At 43.4% G+C, this 19,110-nt stretch overlaps 1 protein-coding gene across 3 annotated transcripts in view; it reads left to right on the forward strand.

Moving 5' to 3' along the window:
• Window positions 1–19,110, forward strand: part of INF2 (inverted formin 2) — a 106,465-nt gene that overhangs the window by 38,741 nt on the left and 48,614 nt on the right. For all 3 annotated transcript variants that reach the window (XM_073638640.1, XM_073638638.1, XM_073638639.1), the window contains exons 2-3: window positions 12,326–12,719; window positions 16,456–16,571. In XM_073638640.1, coding sequence (XP_073494741.1) covers window positions 12,326–12,719; window positions 16,456–16,571 — 510 coding nt within the window. The remainder of the gene's footprint in view (window positions 1–12,325; window positions 12,720–16,455; window positions 16,572–19,110) is intronic.

Here is a 19,110-nt window from a genome sequence, read left to right on the forward strand (position 1 = left end):
TTAGAATTAGCAATCTTTGCCATCTCTTTGCAGAAGCGCTCTCTAAATCTGTCAGACTGTGAGAACATCTTCTGTGTACAGCGACCTCTTCGGGTCAACCCACAGATTTTCAATTGGATTCAAGTCTGGGCTATTAGAAAACGTTGATCTTTGGGCAAAGCCATCCTTTTGTTAATTTAGAGGTCGCTTAGGGTCGTTGTCATGATGAAAGATGAAATTCCTCTTCACCTTTTTAGCAGAGGCCTAAGGGTTTTACAGTAAAATTGACTGATGTTTGGAATTGTTCATAATTCCCTCCATCTTGATTAAAGCCCCATCTTGATTCTAGCTGCCGAAAAGCAGCCCCAAAGTATAATGCTGCCTCCACCATGCTTTATTGTGGGTGTTTTTTTTTTTGATGACCCGCAGTGTTGGCTTTGCATAAAATACTGTGTATCTTTTGGAATTATGGCCAATAATGTCAATTCTTGGTGACATCAGACTTAATACATTTTTCACCATACTTTTGGCAGGCTCTATGTAGGTTTTGGCTTAACATAACCAAGCTTGGATGTTTTTCTTTGTAAGAAAAGACTTCCATCTTGCCACCCTACCTGACAGACCAGACATAGGAAGAATACAGGATATTGTTGTCACGTGCAGTACATAACCAGTACTTGACAGAAACACCTGCAGCTCTTTTAATGTTGCTGTTGGCCGCTTGACAGCCTCCCAGATTAATTTTCTTCTTGTTATTTCATTAATTTTTTAAGGGACGTCCAATTCTAGGTAATGTCAGTATTGTGCCAAATTTAAGCCACTTTTTTATGACCGTCTTCACAGTGTTCCATGATATATCTATTATCTTGGAAATATTTTTTGCACCCTTCTCCTTACTGATAATTTTCAGCAATGGGATCCCTTTGCTGTGTTGTCAACTATTTACGGATCATGGCTTTTCTTCTAAAATGCAACTAAGAAAATGTCAGGAAAACAATACTAGGACAGATGAACTTTATACAGGGTTAATCAGATCAGAATAACTGTAAATGACAGCAGATGCGCACTGACCACTATTTACCATGAGTGTAAATGTGATTGGCTAATTCTGAACACAACCTCATCCCCGATTATAAGGTGCTGTTCACACTTATACAACCACTGTTATAGTTATGTTAATTTAGAAAGGGAAAATAAAACTATTTCAGTTTGTTTCTCAAATGGATTTATACAGATGATGGACAACATTAAAAGGCGGAAAAAGTTCCGAAATGGTCCTTCTGGGTATGATTTTTTTTTAACATGATAAAAAAACCTTGCATTTTAAACAGGGGTGTGTAGACTTTTTATATCCATTGTATTAGACTACCAAGTTTGGGTTGGGAGACCAATGGCCAGTGCATACATCGCAGTCCAAAATTGGACTGCGGCACATGTGTGAATCTGGATTAAGGCTGGGTTCAGACTGCCGTATTTCGGACTGAACATAGGTTGGATGATAAGACCTTACAGCGTCACAGGCGTATGCGAGGCTGCTGAGTCCAGGTACAGACAACCATGGCCTGTTTACAGACTGCGCCATCCATACTTGGACTGTGAAACCAGTTTGTATCTGGGAAAAGCTGAATGCAACCAATATGACTGCCCATGGGGACTATCACCCGTAGCCCTGGATGCAAATCGTTCTACTTATGTAGCCATGTAGGATCTAGGGATATATCATACCATAACAAGCCAGATTTATCACTCTAGAGTCTGGGGAGTTCAGAGACTACTGCATGTGCATTGAAAGTTTGCCAATATTAGTTCCCACCCAGCTATCCATAAACTAAGAAACATCTATATAAATTTCCCAACAATATGACAGCGATTCAATCATTTATTCCTAATTTGGGTGTAAAAATATTAATCTTGTCCACTTACATCACATTCACCCAGAGCTGTAACTTGAAGCTTCATGCAATGCAAAATCTGCACCACGCTGCCTTTAACCTACCATGTGTCATTTACAATACTGGTTTCTTATGGGCATCAGGGCCCCCTCATATACCACCGCAGTCCGTGTGCAGTAGCCATGTCTGCACCCCCTACATTCAACAGTAAAGTAATAATAATGTGCTACCGGAGCTGTAATCATACTGACTCAGTGCACCTCCCTTGTCATAAAGGGCTCTTTAAATGGTGTTTGCCATGAGTCAGTGGTAGTGAACTTGCAGGACACCTGAGTGCAGATTGTGGGATTTCCAAGCTGCATCTTCATCCTTACAATAAGGTGAGATTAAAATGATGGACAATGGAAAGGTCTCACCTGAAACTATGGGTAGATAATCTTTCTAGGAGTATCATATGTGAGCCATAGGAGATCCGTGCATTTTTGAAGATCTGATGTTCAGGAGAAGGGTTCTCTAAGACGTCAGTTTCTCATACGAGAGCTATCCGTAGTCTATGGGGTAGTTCATGTGTCCACTTTGTTTTTCCACAGACCGAGTGGTCTGCACAAAAGCAAGGAATCTTCTATGATATTAGGAGCGTTTTTTGCGTATGAGAAAAATCAATGACGCCCGAAGGTTTTAGTACAGCTCTTCCATGATAAGGACGTTGTGCTCATCCATAATCCATGGTAGATTATTATACACAAGCGGCAGAGCTCAGGACTAATGTCCACGATTCTACCTGTGAGTTCATTAAATGTCTCCAGCTGATTCCTCCCATCCAGAAGATCTGTTTTCTTCATCCATCACACACTAATCGCTTGTGATCACACACTTGTGGGCCCAGGTTCCAGGGCTGTGATTTTTAAGGCAATGTTCACACGGAGTTTTTGAAGTTTTCAAACACAGAGTTTTTCAAGCAGAAACTGATACAGGAAGGACTTCTTTTTATAAAAGATGTTGCGTGCACATATCCTTAGGTGCTCACACTCAGTTTTTTTTTGTTTTGTTTTTTGCTGGATTTTTGGAGCAGAAACTTTTCAATAACCACGAGGAGTTTAAAAATTACAAGTTTTCATTCGAGTGTTGGAGAATTTCTGCTCTGAAACCCAGTGAAAAAAAAAAAAAAAACTCAGTGTGAATACTCCCTTAGTCTATGTTCTCTGAATTTTAGTATTTTTTTGAGTTGTTCAAGAATAACATGTTTTTCAAGCTGGAAACACTCCTTCTTAAAAAAAAATGTCAAAAATCTCATGCACATGCCTAGTTTTTTTGAAATCCACAGCATGTTGATTTTTTTAAGCGTTTTTCTCCCTGTTCTAATGAATGGAGAAAAACGCAAGTAAATACTTGGCAAAAAAATGCGGATTTTACTCTTTTTTTCAAGAGGTATGTTGCACCCACGGATTGCTCTCCCATAGAGGGGACTCCCACCCTGCCACAATGGGTGTGAGTATAGATTAAATAGTTACTGGTCCTAGTGTAACTCCGAGGTCTTATATTTCCCAACATGTCCCGATAGAGAGAAAATGATGGCGTGCTCCATCGAAGCATTATTTCTAAGACCTCCTTCACATGTCCGTGTTTCAGGTACGTGTGGCATCCATTTTTTTTCACAGATACCACACGTACCAAAAAAAATCTATAGTGCTGCACACGTCTGTTTTTAAACCAGCAGTATGGCTGACAAGGGCCAATGCAAGTCTGTGTCCGTGTAAAACATGTACAGCACACGGATGGCCATCCGTGTATCATCCGTGTGCTCTACGTATTTAACATTGCAAAGTATGGGAGAAGCTTTGAAATTGATTTTTCTTTAACCATACTGGAAAAAAAATGGATGGCACACTGATAATACACTGATAATACCCCAAGGGCACACTGATAATACCCTGATAATACCCTGAGGGCACACTGATAATACACTGATAATACCCCAAGGGCACACTGATAATACCCTGAGGGCACACTGATAATACCCTGAGGGCACACTGATAATACCCTGAGGGCACACTGATAATACACTGATAATACCCCAAGGGCACACTGATAATACCCTGAGGGCACACTGATAATACCCTGAGGGTACACTGATAATACCCAGAGGGCACACTGATAATACACTGATAATACCCTGAGGGCACACTGATAATACACTGATAATACCCAGAGGGCACACTGATAATACCCAGAGGGCACACTGATAATACCCTGTAGGCACACTGATAATATACTGATAATACCCTGTAGGCACACTGATAATACACTGATAATACCCCGAGGGCACACTGATAATACCCTGAGGGCACACTGATAATACCCTGAGGGCACACTGATAATGCACTGATAATACCCCGAGGGCACACTGATAATACACTGATAATACCCTGAGGGCACACTGATAATACCCTGAGGGCACACTGATAATACACTGATAATACCCCGAGGGCACACTGATAATACACTGATAATACCCTGAGGGCACACTGATAATACCCAGAGGGCACACTGATAATACACTGATAATACCCCGAGGGCACACTGATAATACACTGATAATACCCTGAGGGCACACTGATAATACCCAGAGGGCACACTGATAATACACTGATAATACCCCGAGGGCACACTGATAATACACTGATAATACCCTGAGGGCACACTGATAATACCCAGAGGGCACACTGATAATACACTGATAATACCCCGAGGGCACACTGATAATACACTGATAATACCCTGAGGGCACACTGATAATACACTGATAATACCCCGAGGGCACACTGATAATACACTGATAATACCCTGAGGGCACACTGATAATACCCAGAGGGCACACTGATAATACACTGATAATACCCTGAGGGCACACTGATAATACACTGATAATACCCAGAGGGCACACTGATAATACCCAGAGGGCACACTGATAATACACTGATAATACCCCGAGGGCACACTGATAATACCCTGAGGGCACACTGATAATACACTGATAATACCCTGAGGGCACACTGATAATACACTGATAATACCCAGAGGGCACACTGATAATACCCAGAGGGCACACTGATAATACCCTGTAGGCACACTGATAATATACTGATAATACCCAGAGGGCACACTGATAATACCCTGTAGGCACACTGATAATACACTGATAATACCCCGAGGGCACACTGATAATACCCTGAGGGCACACTGATAATACCCTGAGGGCACACTGATAATGCACTGATAATACCCCGAGGGCACACTGATAATACACTGATAATACCCTGAGGGCACACTGATAATACCCTGAGGGCACACTGATAATACACTGATAATACCCCGAGGGCACACTGATAATACACTGATAATACCCTGAGGGCACACTGATAATACCCAGAGGGCACACTGATAATACACTGATAATACCCCGAGGGCACACTGATAATACACTGATAATACCCTGAGGGCACACTGATAATACCCTGAGGGCACACTGATAATACACTGATAATACCCCGAGGGCACACTGATAATACACTGATAATACCCTGAGGGCACACTGATAATACCCAGAGGGCACACTGATAATACACTGATAATACCCCGAGGGCACACTGATAATACACTGATAATACCCTGAGGGCACACTGATAATACCCAGAGGGCACACTGATAATACACTGATAATACCCCGAGGGCACACTGATAATACACTGATAATACCCTGAGGGCACACTGATAATACCCAGAGGGCACACTGATAATACACTGATAATACCCCGAGGGCACACTGATAATACACTGATAATACCCTGAGGGCACACTGATAATACACTGATAATACCCCGAGGGCACACTGATAATACACTGATAATACCCTGAGGGCACACTGATAATACCCAGAGGGCACACTGATAATACACTGATAATACCCTGAGGGCACACTGATAATACACTGATAATACCCAGAGGGCACACTGATAATACCCAGAGGGCACACTGATAATACCCTGTAGGCACACTGATAATACACTGATAATACCCCGAGGGCACACTGATAATACACTGATAATACCCTGAGGGCACACTGATAATACCCAGAGGGCACACTGATAATACACTGATAATACCCTGAGGGCACACTGATAATACACTGATAATACCCAGAGGGCACACTGATAATACCCAGAGGGCACACTGATAATACCCTGTAGGCACACTGATAATACACTGATAATACCCCGAGGGCACACTGATAATACACTGATAATACCCTGAGGGCACACTGATAATGCACTGATAATACCCCGAGGGCACACTGATAATACACTGATAATACCCCGAGGGCACACTGATAATACACTGATAATACCCCGAGGGCACACTGATAATACACTGATAATACCCTGAGGGCACACTGATAATACCCTGAGGGCACACTGACAATACACTGATAATACCCTGAGAGCACACTGATAATACCCTGTGGGCACAGTGACAATACACTGATAATACCCTGAGGGCACACTGATAATACACTGATAATACACTGATGGCACACTGATAATACCCTGAGGGCACCCTGATAATACACTGATAATACCCTGAGGGCACACTGATAATACACTGATAATACACTGAGGGCACACTGATAATGCACTGATAATACCCCGAGGGCACACTGATAATGCACTGATAATACCCTGTGAGCACACTGATAATACCCTGTGAGCACAGTGACAATACACTGATAATACCCTGAGGGCACACTGATAATACACTGATAATACACTGATGGCACACTGATAATACCCTGAGGGCACCCTGATAATACACTGATAATACCCTGAGGGCACCCTGATAATACACTGATAATACACTGATAATACCCAGAGGGCACACTGATAATACCCAGAGGGCACACTGATAATACCCTGTAGGCACACTGATAATACACTGAGGGCACACTGATAATACACTGATAATACACTGATGGCACACTGATAATACCCTGAGGGCACACTGATAATACACTGATAATACCCTGAGGGCACCCTGATAATACCCTGTGGGCACACTGATAATACCCTGAAAATACCCTGTGGGCACACTGATAATACCCTGAGGGCACACTGATAATACACTGATAATACCCTGAGGGCACACTGATAATACCCTGAGGGCACACTGATAATACACTGATAATACCCTGAGGGCACATGGATAATACCCTGTGGGCACACTGATAATACCCTGAAAATGCCCTGTGGGCACACTGATAATACACTGATAATACCCTGAGGGAACACGGATAATACCCTGAAAATACCCTGTGGGCACACTGATAATACCCTGAAAATACCCTGTGGGCACACTGATAATACCCTGAAAATACCCTGTGGGCACACTGATAATACCCTTAAAAATACCCTGTGGGCACACTGATAATACCCTGTGGGCACACTGATAATACCCTGTAGGCACACTGATAATACACTGATAATACCCTGAGGGAACACGGATAATACCCTGTGGGCACACTGACAATACACTGAGGGCACCCTGATAATACACGGATAATACCCTGAGGGAACACGGGTAATACCCTGAAAATACCCTGTGGGCACACTGATAATACCCTGAAAATACCCTGTGGGCACACTGATAATACCCTGAAAATACCCTGTGGGCACACTGATAATACCCTGAGGGCACACTGATAATACACTGATAATACCCTGAGGGAACACGGACAATACCCTGTGGGCACACTGACAATACACTGATAATACCCTGTGGGCACACTGACAATACACTGATAATACCCTGAGGGCACACTGATAATACCCTGAGGGCACACTGACAATACACTGATAATACCCTGAGGGCACACTGATCCAAAACACTGATGACCCCTGTACCATTTATTTCTGGTAGCGGTATTATACCAACGTGTGAAAGGAGCCCAAGAAAGGACACATAGCAGAGCGTTGTACCTCGGGGCACGGAGTCCCTGCGGCTCTCTATCATGGAGCTGCACCCTTTTTTGCATTTCAATAAATGGCAGAGCGGAGAACATGCACAGAACGTACCGTAGCTGCACTCTTCCTGTGCGCCAGTCTGTTATACAGCTCAGATGAAGAAATAAATCTTTTCCTTCTATTGTTGGTCAGCGCTGACTTCTGGCTGAGCTGGAAAGTGTCCAGTCACCAGGTTTTATAAGCACATTTACAGAGGATCCTTTCTTTCTTGTAAGGGTGCAGTCAGACGGTCGTATAACACAGAGGACGATCGCATCGTAAAGCTCGGACTGTCCTAACCCGAGCGTGACACCATGTATTCCTATGCAGCTGTCACTCTCTGGTCAGGAGAGCCGCCGGCCAGTCCGTGCACTGCAATGCGATCCTGGTTATACAGCCGTCTGACTGCACCCTAAGCAATATTATTTTATTAGCAATGGTGACTAAGTTGTATCCTAATATATTTCTTTGTAGCTTGGATGTAAAACACTGAACATAAGCCTACTCTTCTATCTCAGGTCCCTATTCATTATACTGGGACCTCACCCATTACTGTGTAAAGGCCTCCACACACATTAGACTAAAAACAACTGAACTTGCCAGTATCATCCCACAGTCTACTGTCTATGGGGGCCTCCCGACTCTTCTTCTTAGGCCATGGCCCCACTATCAGTATTCGGTCAGTATTTTTTCTCAGGAGTGGGAGCCAAAACCAGGAGTGGGTGATAAATGCAGAATTGGTGACTTGTTTCTATTATACCTTTTCTCTGATTGTTCCTCGCCCGGTTTTGGCTCCCACTCCTGAGACAAAATACTGACCAAATACTGATAGTGGGGCCTTTAGGTGGCATCAGGGAAGGGAAGGATCCAATCTCTTGAATTTCAATAGTTCGATCCTTTTTCTCTAAGATAAGCCATTGTCTGTAGCTCTCTCATAGAAGGTACAGGAGTATGGAGGAGTCGCAGGAGATAGCTGCTGACTTTGTTGCTTAAAGGGAATCTTTTAGGACCATTTTACTACTGAAACTAGTGACATGGCTGTATAGGTCCTAATATAACAAAAAAAAATGGTACCTGTCTTGTAGTAATTCGATATACCAGTGCGGAGAAATTAAGCTTTGAAGTCACATGGAAATTGGCCTGGAAGTGCATTGGGGACGTGTAAACTTGGCTTCTCATCTTGATATTTCAGCGCTGGCACATCGGATTACTACAAGACAGGTATCATTTTTATTGTTGTATTGTGGCCTATAAAGCCAAGCTTCTAGTTTCTGTAGTAAAATCATCCTGACAGGTTCCCTTTAAGAATGGAGGCCTGGGTTAAGATGAGTAGAATTGTTAGGTTTTCTACTCTGTACTTTTTGTTTGGGATCATTCATCCTGTTGGGTTGGAACAGATTGCAAATGAAAGGACTTTTATGTGGATGCCCATTGTGAGGAAACTAGAATTTCCTTCCTCCCGGGCTTCAAGATTGGAATTAAAATATTTGTCAGTGACTGAATATTTCACCCTCTACGTGGTGTTATACAATGGACATATCATTTTTTTATGGCGGGTGGGCAAGGTGATAAAGGGGATGGGACTGAGCGAGGGTATTTGGGCCACTTGTAATTACTTGAGTTGTTTTCTTAGACTAAGTACACATTGAACAAAAACACAGCGGATTATTTGTTGCGTATTCCCTTACGGAAAATCTTCTGCATTTTACAGTGTCAGCGTAGGGTATAGGATTTTAAGAAATTTTCATGCACATACTGCAAAATATATCCACAGAACAAACTGACAGGAGCCGCGGATTTGAGATAAATTGCCACACTGCGGATATACTGTAGGTGAGATTTTTCATCCTTTGCACATCATTGCAGCGGGAAGTACTATTGGGGGTATTGCTTCCACTGCAGGTGGTCCAAAGTAAATACGTTCTGTGGGAGCGTAGCTTTAAAATTTGGTTGTGTTCCCCAGCTTACACAGCTCAAGAAAAGGGAAAAATTGCGGCAATTCGCAGCTGGTTGTTGTAGATGATGTGGCTTGACTTTTTCCCCAAATACTAGAATCCTAGAATGTTAGAGTTGGAGGGGAACCAGGGTCATCGTGTCCAACCCCCTGCTCAATGCAGGATTCACTAAACCATCTCAGACAGATGTCTGTCCAGCCTCTGTTTGAAGACTTCCATTGAAGGAGAACTCACCACCTCTCGTGGCCGCCTGTTCCACTCATTGATCACCTCACTGTCAAAAAGTTTTTTCTAATATCTAATTAGTATCTTCTCCCATTCAGTTTCATCCCATTGCTTCTTGTGTTTCTATGTGTAAATGAGAATAAGGATGATCCCCTCTACAATGTGACAGCCCTTGAGATATTTGTAGACAGCTATTAAGTTTCCTCTCAGTCTTCTTTTTTACAAGCTAAACATTCCCAGATCCTTTAACCGTTCCTTGCAAGACATAGTTTGCAGTCCGCTCACCATCCTGGTAGCTCTTCTCTGAACTAGTGGGTTCTCTTCAAGGCAAATGTACTTTAGAGGCAAAAGATGACAGGGATAGGTTTTGGGTTACATATAAGAACAGTACATGGCTCCCATTGGTCTCCAATAGCTCTCACCCTTAAGGATAAGTTCACAAGTTGTGAATTTGGAGTGGATTTTCTAAGCAGATTGCGTACTGAAAATCTGCAGCGTAATATAGTAGCAGCTAAATAGATAAGTTCCCAACAAATCTCATCTACCCATTGCGGATTTTTTTTTTTTTTTTTACAGGTAAACCAACCTGTGGTGGGGGGTTATAAATCGGCAATACGTCAATTCGTTGTGCGGATTAAGCTCTTTGCTGTTGAAAGGGTAAAATCATCTGCAGCAAATTATTCATTTATCACTGCCGAAAAATCAACATAAAATAAGCCTCCTGAAGGATCAGTTCACACATTATATGTTTGGTGCAGATTTGCTTGCAGAAAATCTGTGCATTTTTGAAAAATTTTGAGCGGAAATTGCGAATTTTTCAAATCTGCATTATTTTAATCACTTGATCCCTAGAAACTTCAGCTCGTCTTGGGAGATGCCAATTTTAGTCTAGTCCCTCTTTTACCATCTATTATTGCTCATTTCTTTCTCCGTCTGGTGCCAAGTTTGTTTCAAAGCATTTTCAGTCCTCTGTGAAATGTAATAGATGACTAATCCCGAACAGATTCTTTTTTGTTTGCCGGAGCCATAAGGAAATGCACTGATGCTTCCGAATTGTTGCCATTCTCTTACACCCCTTTCTCAAGTCCGATTTTCTCACACATATTCTATTAGTGTTTAGAACGAGTACTCATCATAGTTTATGGTGCTGTTCACATGTCCGTTTTTCGGAAGACTTATGATCAGCAGCAACAAAAAATGAAAACCTGATCAATTTGTGTATCAAAAATCGCTCATTTAAGTCAATAGGTCCATGAAAAATAACGCACAGCACCTACATGCCATCACTGTGCCAACCAAGTACTATTTGTTTTTAACTGTTTACTGTGTAGGACAATTTTGCAATTTTTTTTTTTTTTGCTGATCGTAAAATGCGGATGAAAATCTGATCCGACACTGATGAAAAAAGGAGATTTTTCTTCTCGTATGCAAAAAAGAAACAGACGCGTGAAGCCGTCCTTACTCTATACTTACTGATATATCCATTTTATATTATGACACATCATTCTTTAATAAGCAGAAAATAAATGAAGTGCTTCATAAACCCTCTGAGGTGTGCCAAATGTTTTAAGAAGCTGAAATGGGCGATCCATGGGCTGTTAATTGAGATCTACACCAGGTATGATGAGCCGTGATTATAGTAAATTTGTTGGCCATGCCCCATTTTGCTAATTCTTATCCAATTTTTTTAGATGTGGGTGTGGGAGCAAGTCGCCAAATTTGTGCTTAAGGAAAATACATTGATTCAGTGGTCCATACGGCTCCACATAATGGACCTGTAGGTGTCGTTTCATCACGATATTCTCTCCAAAAAGCAATGCCTCCATAAATTTGAGGGCACATTCCAGCATTTTCTGCATGCATCAGAATAGGGGTGCAGAATAACCTCATTGACTTGTATGGGTGCCATAATACTGGTCCTACAACTCCGAGCTTGTACAGAGCCACAATACGACTATGTACCTACAGGACAAGGTGGAACTAACTTCTCATATCAGGTCCTGATCCGACTATTGTGCCTCTCTATATGCCTGATATGCCCTCCTTGAAAACTGATTATGACCCTTTCAGTGTTACCCATCCAACCAAAGGCAAAACGTGCATGGCTTTTGGGGATTGGGAATGAAAATCCAAGCTTATTTCTAACTAGCATGTGCCATCATCTGAGCCCCATGATGATCCATTGTCCAGTACTTTATATTGTTTTCATTTTATTTTTTAGGAAAAGGTGCCAAAAATGTCACTGAGCAAAAAGTGGGCCTCTCTGAAGGAGAAACTTTCACCTCAAGAGCCAGACCAGAGCGAAGCCAACTTAGAGAATGCCGATCCTGAGCTATGCATCCGCCTCCTGCAAATCCCATCAGTGGTGAACTATTCCGGCCTGAAGAAGAGACTCGAGAGCAGCGATGACAACTGGATGGTGCAGTTCTTGGAGCTCAGTGGCTTGGACCTTCTGCTGGAGGCCTTGGACAGGTTGTCAGGTCGAGGAGTTTCCAGGATTTCCGATGCTCTCCTGCAGCTCACTTGCATTAACTGTGTCCGGACATTAATGAATTCCCATAAGGGGATAGAGTACATTGTCAATAATGAAGGTTACGTCCGGAAACTGTCTCAAGGTGAGGATCATCTCTTCAAATTAAAATGAAAGTGGAATCATAAAATGGCCTATTATTTTTATGTAAAATGTTTTTACAATTTTTTTTAGAACTTCTATCAATCAGAATGTGAGATGTGTATAGTTTCATCATTCTGAGAATCATGATTATATTCACACATCTACTGTATATAGAGATGTAACCACATCTGTATACAGTGGACAACACAGGATCTGCCATTCACAATAGATGATGTCACAGCTCACCCCCCTCCCCCTCCTGTACAATGACTGATAACACCTCTATATACAGTAGGTAAGACAGGATCCACCATTCACAATAGGTGATGTCACAGCTCACCTCCTCCTCCTGTACACTGACTGATAACATCTCTATATACAGTAGATAACACAGGATCCACCATTCACAATAGGTGATGTCACAGCTCACCTCCTCCTCCTGTACACTGACTGACAACACAAGTTTTAGGATGAAGGTATGAGAACAGCCTAAAGGGATTTTTTGACATCAGAAAAACTCCTCCCCAGCTGCAGTTTAAAAAAACAACAACAAACTGTTGTTCTTTACTCACCCTTTCTGAGTCCGGTGCTGAATCTCCACCACTGCTCCTAGTGTCTGGTATTGCCTGCAGTGCTGAGGTCCCGTCGACAGGGATACAGACAATCAGTGTGTTCAGCAGCTCTGAGCGACTTCTGCCAACAGCCCATGCAGTGCTGCTGAGCTCAGTGATTGGCTGCAGGACGGCTGACAGGACGTCAGTGCTGCAGACAATAAGAGACATCGGGAGCAGTGGTGGTGACTCAGCACTGGGCCTGGGGAGGGTGAGTAAAGCACAGTTTGTTCACCGCTGTGGTGCAGATCCTCTGGAGCTGATGGTGACACAGCAGAGTTGGTTCAGCTCTCCACAGGCAGAGCTAAGCTCCAGGGCGGTGCAGTGATGATTAATGAGGTAGATGTTGCAGTGCAATGTGGTGCAGGGGGTGATGGCGCAGATAATAATTCTAGGACACAGTGGGGTGCAGTCTTCAGATTTACTCACAGTTGTCAGACTCCAGGTCACCAGTACCAGGGTAACCTCCCACGCCGTCCTGTGTTCACCAAGGGAGGGGTTCAGCAATCTCTCAAGTATCTCAGGAATACTTAACGGGTCCCCATTCTGTGTGCCTTCCTCGGTCGTCTTCCTGCGCTGGCTCTCACCCTCCTGCCCTGCGCCTCACAATCAGTGTCCCAAGCCGGTAACCTCGGATTTTGGCGGGCAACCTGCAGTCCCCTGAATCTTATGCTGCCATCTTTTTGGCAATATAGTTGCGGTAGTGAGCAGCTGCACCCTGAAAGTACAGAAGCCTCCGGTTTCTAGCTGAGCCTGGTTGTTCTCCGCTAGTTAGGGGCCGGTCTCCTTTGCGGCCTGATCCCTCCACATTCTTGTAGATTCGGGCGCACGGGTGGCTTTTGCACTCGCCATGCCCCTGGGACCCTCTCTGTTCTTGGAGCCTACCTCCGCTCCCGTCCTTATCCAGCCTGTCCTCCTGGGCCACTCAGTCTAGGCCAGCTCCTCTCTCCTCTCTTTCTGAGCAGAAATCTTACGGAGCTCCTGCTCCCACTCCTTCTCCTCTCAGACTGGACTCTCTCTTCCAAGATGATTCCCCTTTTATACTCCTACTCAAGTGCTCCCCTGACTGCTTCCTCCACCCACACCCACTACATGGTTCCCCTCACTTCCAAACAGGGACAGGGCTCAGCATAAGCCAGTGCATCTTGCCCTGCCTGCTGGTCTGGAATGGTGTAGTGTTGGATATAGGTGGGTGGGTCCCAGGTAGTACTCCCTCCTTACCTGAGAGTGGGATACCACACCTCTGAGTGAGATGCAGTACCTCTGTGGCAACTGAACCCGCAGGGGCGCCACACATATTCCTATCAATTACTAATTGCTCTGCATGTCCGCCTGTGTAAACAAGCTACTTAATGACAGCCGATTGGCTTCTTTCTACAGTTAGGTCCATATATATTTGGACAGAGACAACATTTTTCTAATTTTGGTTCTAGACATTACCACAATGAATTTTAAACAAAACAATTCAGATGCAGTTGAAGTTCAGACTTTCAGCTTTCATTTGAGGGTATCCACATTAAAATTGGATGAAGGCTTTAGGAGTTTCAGCTCCTTAACATGTGCCACCCTGTTTTTAAAGGGACCAAAAGTAACTGGACAGATTAAATAATTGTAAATAAAATGTTCATTTCTAGTACTTGGTTGAAAACACTTTGTTGGCAATGACTGCCTGAAGTCTTGAACTCATGGACATCACCAGACGCTGGGTTTCCTCCTTTTTGATGCTCTGCCAGGCCTTCACTGCGGTGGTTTTCAGTGGCTGTTTGTTTGTGGGCCTTTCTGTCTGAAGTTTAGTCTTTAACAAGTGAAATACATGCTCAATTGGGTTGAGATCAGGTGACTGACTTGGCCATTCAAGAATATTCCACTTCTTTGCTTTAATAAACTCCTGGGTTGCTTTGGCTTTATGTTTTGGGTCATTGTCCATCTGTAGTAGGAAACGACGACCAATCAGTTTGGCTGCATTTGGCTGGATCTGAGCACACAGTATGGCTCTGAATACATCAGAATTCATTTGGCTGCTTCTGTCCTGTGTCACATCATCAATAAACACTAGTGACCCAGTGCCACTGGCAGCCATGCATGCCCAAGCCACCACACTGCCTCCGCCGTGTTTTACAGATGATGTGGTATGCTTTGGATCATGAGCTGTACCACGCCTTCGCCATACTTTTCTCTTTCCATCATTCTGCTAGAGGTTGTTCTTGGTTTCATCTGTCCAAAGAATGTTCTTCCAGAACTGTGCTGGTTTTTTAGATGTTTTTTAGCAAAGTCCAGTCTAGCCTTTTCATTCTTGATGCTTATGAGTGGCTTGCACCGTGCAGTGAACCCTCTGTATTTACTCTCATGCAGTCTTCTCTTTATGGTAGATTTGGATATTGATACGCCTACCTCCTGGAGAGTGTTGTTCACTTGGTTGGCTGTTGTGAAGGGGTTTCTCTTCACCATGGAGATTATTCTGCGATCATCCACCACTGTTGTCTTCCGTAGGCGCCCAGGTCTTTTTGCATTGATGAGTTCACCAGTGCTTTCTTTCTTTCTCAGGATGTACCAAACTGTAGATTTTGCCACTCCTAATATTGTAGCAATTTCTCGGATGTTTTTTTCTGTTTTTGCAGCTTAAGGATGGCTTGTTTCACCTGCATGGAGAGCTCCTTTGACCACATGTTTACTTCACAGCAAAACCTTCCAAATGCAAGCACCACACCTCAAATCAACTCCAGGCCTTTTATCTGCTTAATTGAGAATGACATAACGAAGGGATTGCCCACACCTGTCCATGAAATAGCCTTGGAGTCAATTGTCCAATTACTTTTGGTCCCTTTAAAAACAGGGTGGCACATGTTAAGGAGCTGAAACTCCTAAACCCTTCATCCAATTTTAATGTGGATACCCTCAAATGAAAGCTGAAAGTCTGAACTTCAACTGCATCTGAATTGTTTTGTTTAAAATTCATTGTGGTAATGTCTAGAACCAAAATTAGAAAAATGTTGTCTCTGTCCAAATAAATATGGACCTAACTGTATGTAGCCGGCAGCAGTCGTCCATTATGTCATGTCACCCAGAAGTGAATGGATGAATTGAATCTTTTTGTTCTAATGAATTGCTCTTATATCTCGTTTCCAGCTCTTGACACATCCAACGTGATGGTGAAGAAGCAAGTGTTTGAGCTGATCGCCGCCCTGTGCATGTACTCCCCGGAGGGCCATGCTTTGGCTTTGGATGCTCTTGAGCATTATAAGGTAACTTGCATTATAATAAGGAACTTCTCCAGCCATAGGCTGAGCAGTAATAGAAATTATTTTTGGGAGGGGGATGTAATTATGTTATACAAAGCAAAATTAAAGTGGTTGTGTCATCTGGTCAATCTGTTCCCTAAAGCTGGTTTCACATGAGTGCTGACCAGGCTTGGACTGGACAACGGGAGAACAGGAGAATCCTCCGGTGGGCCCCTGTGCAGGAGTGGGCCATCACCCTCTTATATGAGCAGTACTTGGCACTACATACTTGAATCACTATATACAGACAAAGGCAGCATCTTATTGTTATATCAATTTGTGATTGAAGCTAATGTCACATTTGCATGTAGCTGAAAAGTGGGGCCCTGGAGTTGGTTACTGGTGGGCCTTTGACACCTCAGTCCAACACTGGCTGCGGACCACGATGTCCAGACCAGAAGCGGACCTCCTGCCCTAACCCATACATGCCTATCTATGAGGCTGTTGAGTTCGGGTCAGGAGATCCGCAGCTAGTCTGGATTGTTTTAGGGAATAGTCAGTTAGGCAATTGTCTGTTATGTTTCCATAGATTCCCCCTCCTGTATCTACAGTATTCATCTATTAGGCATTACATGAACTCTACATCAGTCCTGATGTCCTTGTATAGTAGCGTGTCACTGAATATTTATAGATCGTTTATTTCCATCGCCGACAAATTCTTCCTTTAGAAGTTAATGTCTGAACACAACGAAGAGAAGAGGCGGAAACAAAACATGAATAAATGAATTTGCTAAATATTACGCTCTGCAAATGGGGACCTGGGATTTCTCAGCACATCCTAATTAGATACAACATGTGTTTTTGATTCTTACATTGATCTTCGTGTAATACAACCTCTCCCCCTTGTTGCACAATGGATTCACCAGACAAGAGCAGCTGCGAGGACGAGAGCAGCTGCAGAACTGTGGCCCCGGCATTTACTTCTGAGCTTCCCATCGCTGATATCTCCCTCGATCACACTGCACCGTCTCATTTTTCAGAGTTTTTTCTTTTGTTATCCCATCAAGGACCAAAAATGTAGTTTTTTTCTTAATTTGCCATAAACATGGCCATATCCTGGCTAGTTTTATATTGGTTATGTTGGCCAAGTTGTAGTTTTCATTGGTATCATTTTGGAGATATATATATATATATATATATATATATATATATATACATATATATACATATATATACATATATATACATATATATACATATATATATATATACACACAGTACAGACCAAAAGTTTGGACACACCTTCTCATTTAAAGATTTTTCTGTATTTTCATGACTATGAAAATTTTACATTCACACGGAAGGCATCAAAACTATGAATTAACCCATGTGGAATTATATACTTAACAAAAAAGCGTGAAACAACTGAAAATATGTCTTATATTCTAGGTTCTTCAAAGTAGCCACCTTTTGCTTTGATGACTGCTTTGCACACTCTTGGCATTCTCTTGATGAGCTTCAAGAGGTAGTCACCGGAAATGGTTTTCACTTCACAGGTGTGCCCTGTCAGGTTTAATAAGTGGGATTTCTTGCCTTATAAATGGGGTTGGGACCATCAGTTGTGTTGTGCAGAAGTCTGGTGGATACACAGCTGATAGTCCTACTGAATAGACTGTTAGAATTTGTATTATGGCAAGAAAAAAGCAGCTAAGTAAAGAAAAACGAGTGGCCATCATTACTTAAAGAAATGATGGTCAGTCAGTCCGAAAAATTGGGCAAACTTTGAAAGTGTCCCCAAGTGCAGTTGCAAAAACCATCAAGTGCTGCAAAGAAACTGGCTCACATGAGGACCGCCCCAGGAAAGGAAGACCAAGAGTCACCTCTGCTTCTGAGCAGGGGCATACCGTACATAGAGGCAGCCCACGCTGCTGCTATGGGGCCCCGTGAGACAGGGGGGCCCGATGTGAAACAACATCAGACCCCTCCATCCCGCATCACAGTCTCAACAGTATCTGCATCCTAAGGATGCAGATACTGTTGAAAACAAACAGGTTCGTTCAGAACCTCCAGGGGTTCAATGGGCCGGAATGAGGACACACCTCTTCACCTCTGGCTGCACTGTGTCCTGTCCGGCTGCGCAGACGATGCCTCATTGTCTCTGTAAGTGCAGAAGATGAGGCTCTGCCCACCAGCTCCGGCCTGTAAATCCAGCAGAGGGGCTGCTCCAGCAGGGCCCCTGCTCTCCCTGCCTCCCCTGCTCTGTAGGTGTCTTACTGCTCTGCTCTCCCCCTCCTGACTTAAGCCCTGCAATTTGCAAGAACATTCTGCTGTCGGGACCTGGGAGATGGGAGGCAGCACCAGAGAAATGCATCATGTGGAATCATCTGCAGAGAGGGTAAGTCCATGTCTAATGTGTGTGTGCGCATATATGTGTGTGTGCTTATGTATGTATAAATATATATATGTGTGTGTGTGTGTGCATATATGTAGTGGTGTACCGCCAATGGCGGCAGGCCACACACCTGCTATGGGACCCGTGAGCCGCACCCGCACTGCCCGGCCG

Source organism: Phyllobates terribilis, unplaced genomic scaffold (assembly GCF_046119375.1).
Source record: "Phyllobates terribilis strain yellow unplaced genomic scaffold, ASM4611937v1 Scaffold_7__3_contigs__length_470593459, whole genome shotgun sequence".
NCBI classification, from domain to species: domain Eukaryota; kingdom Metazoa; phylum Chordata; class Amphibia; order Anura; family Dendrobatidae; genus Phyllobates; species Phyllobates terribilis.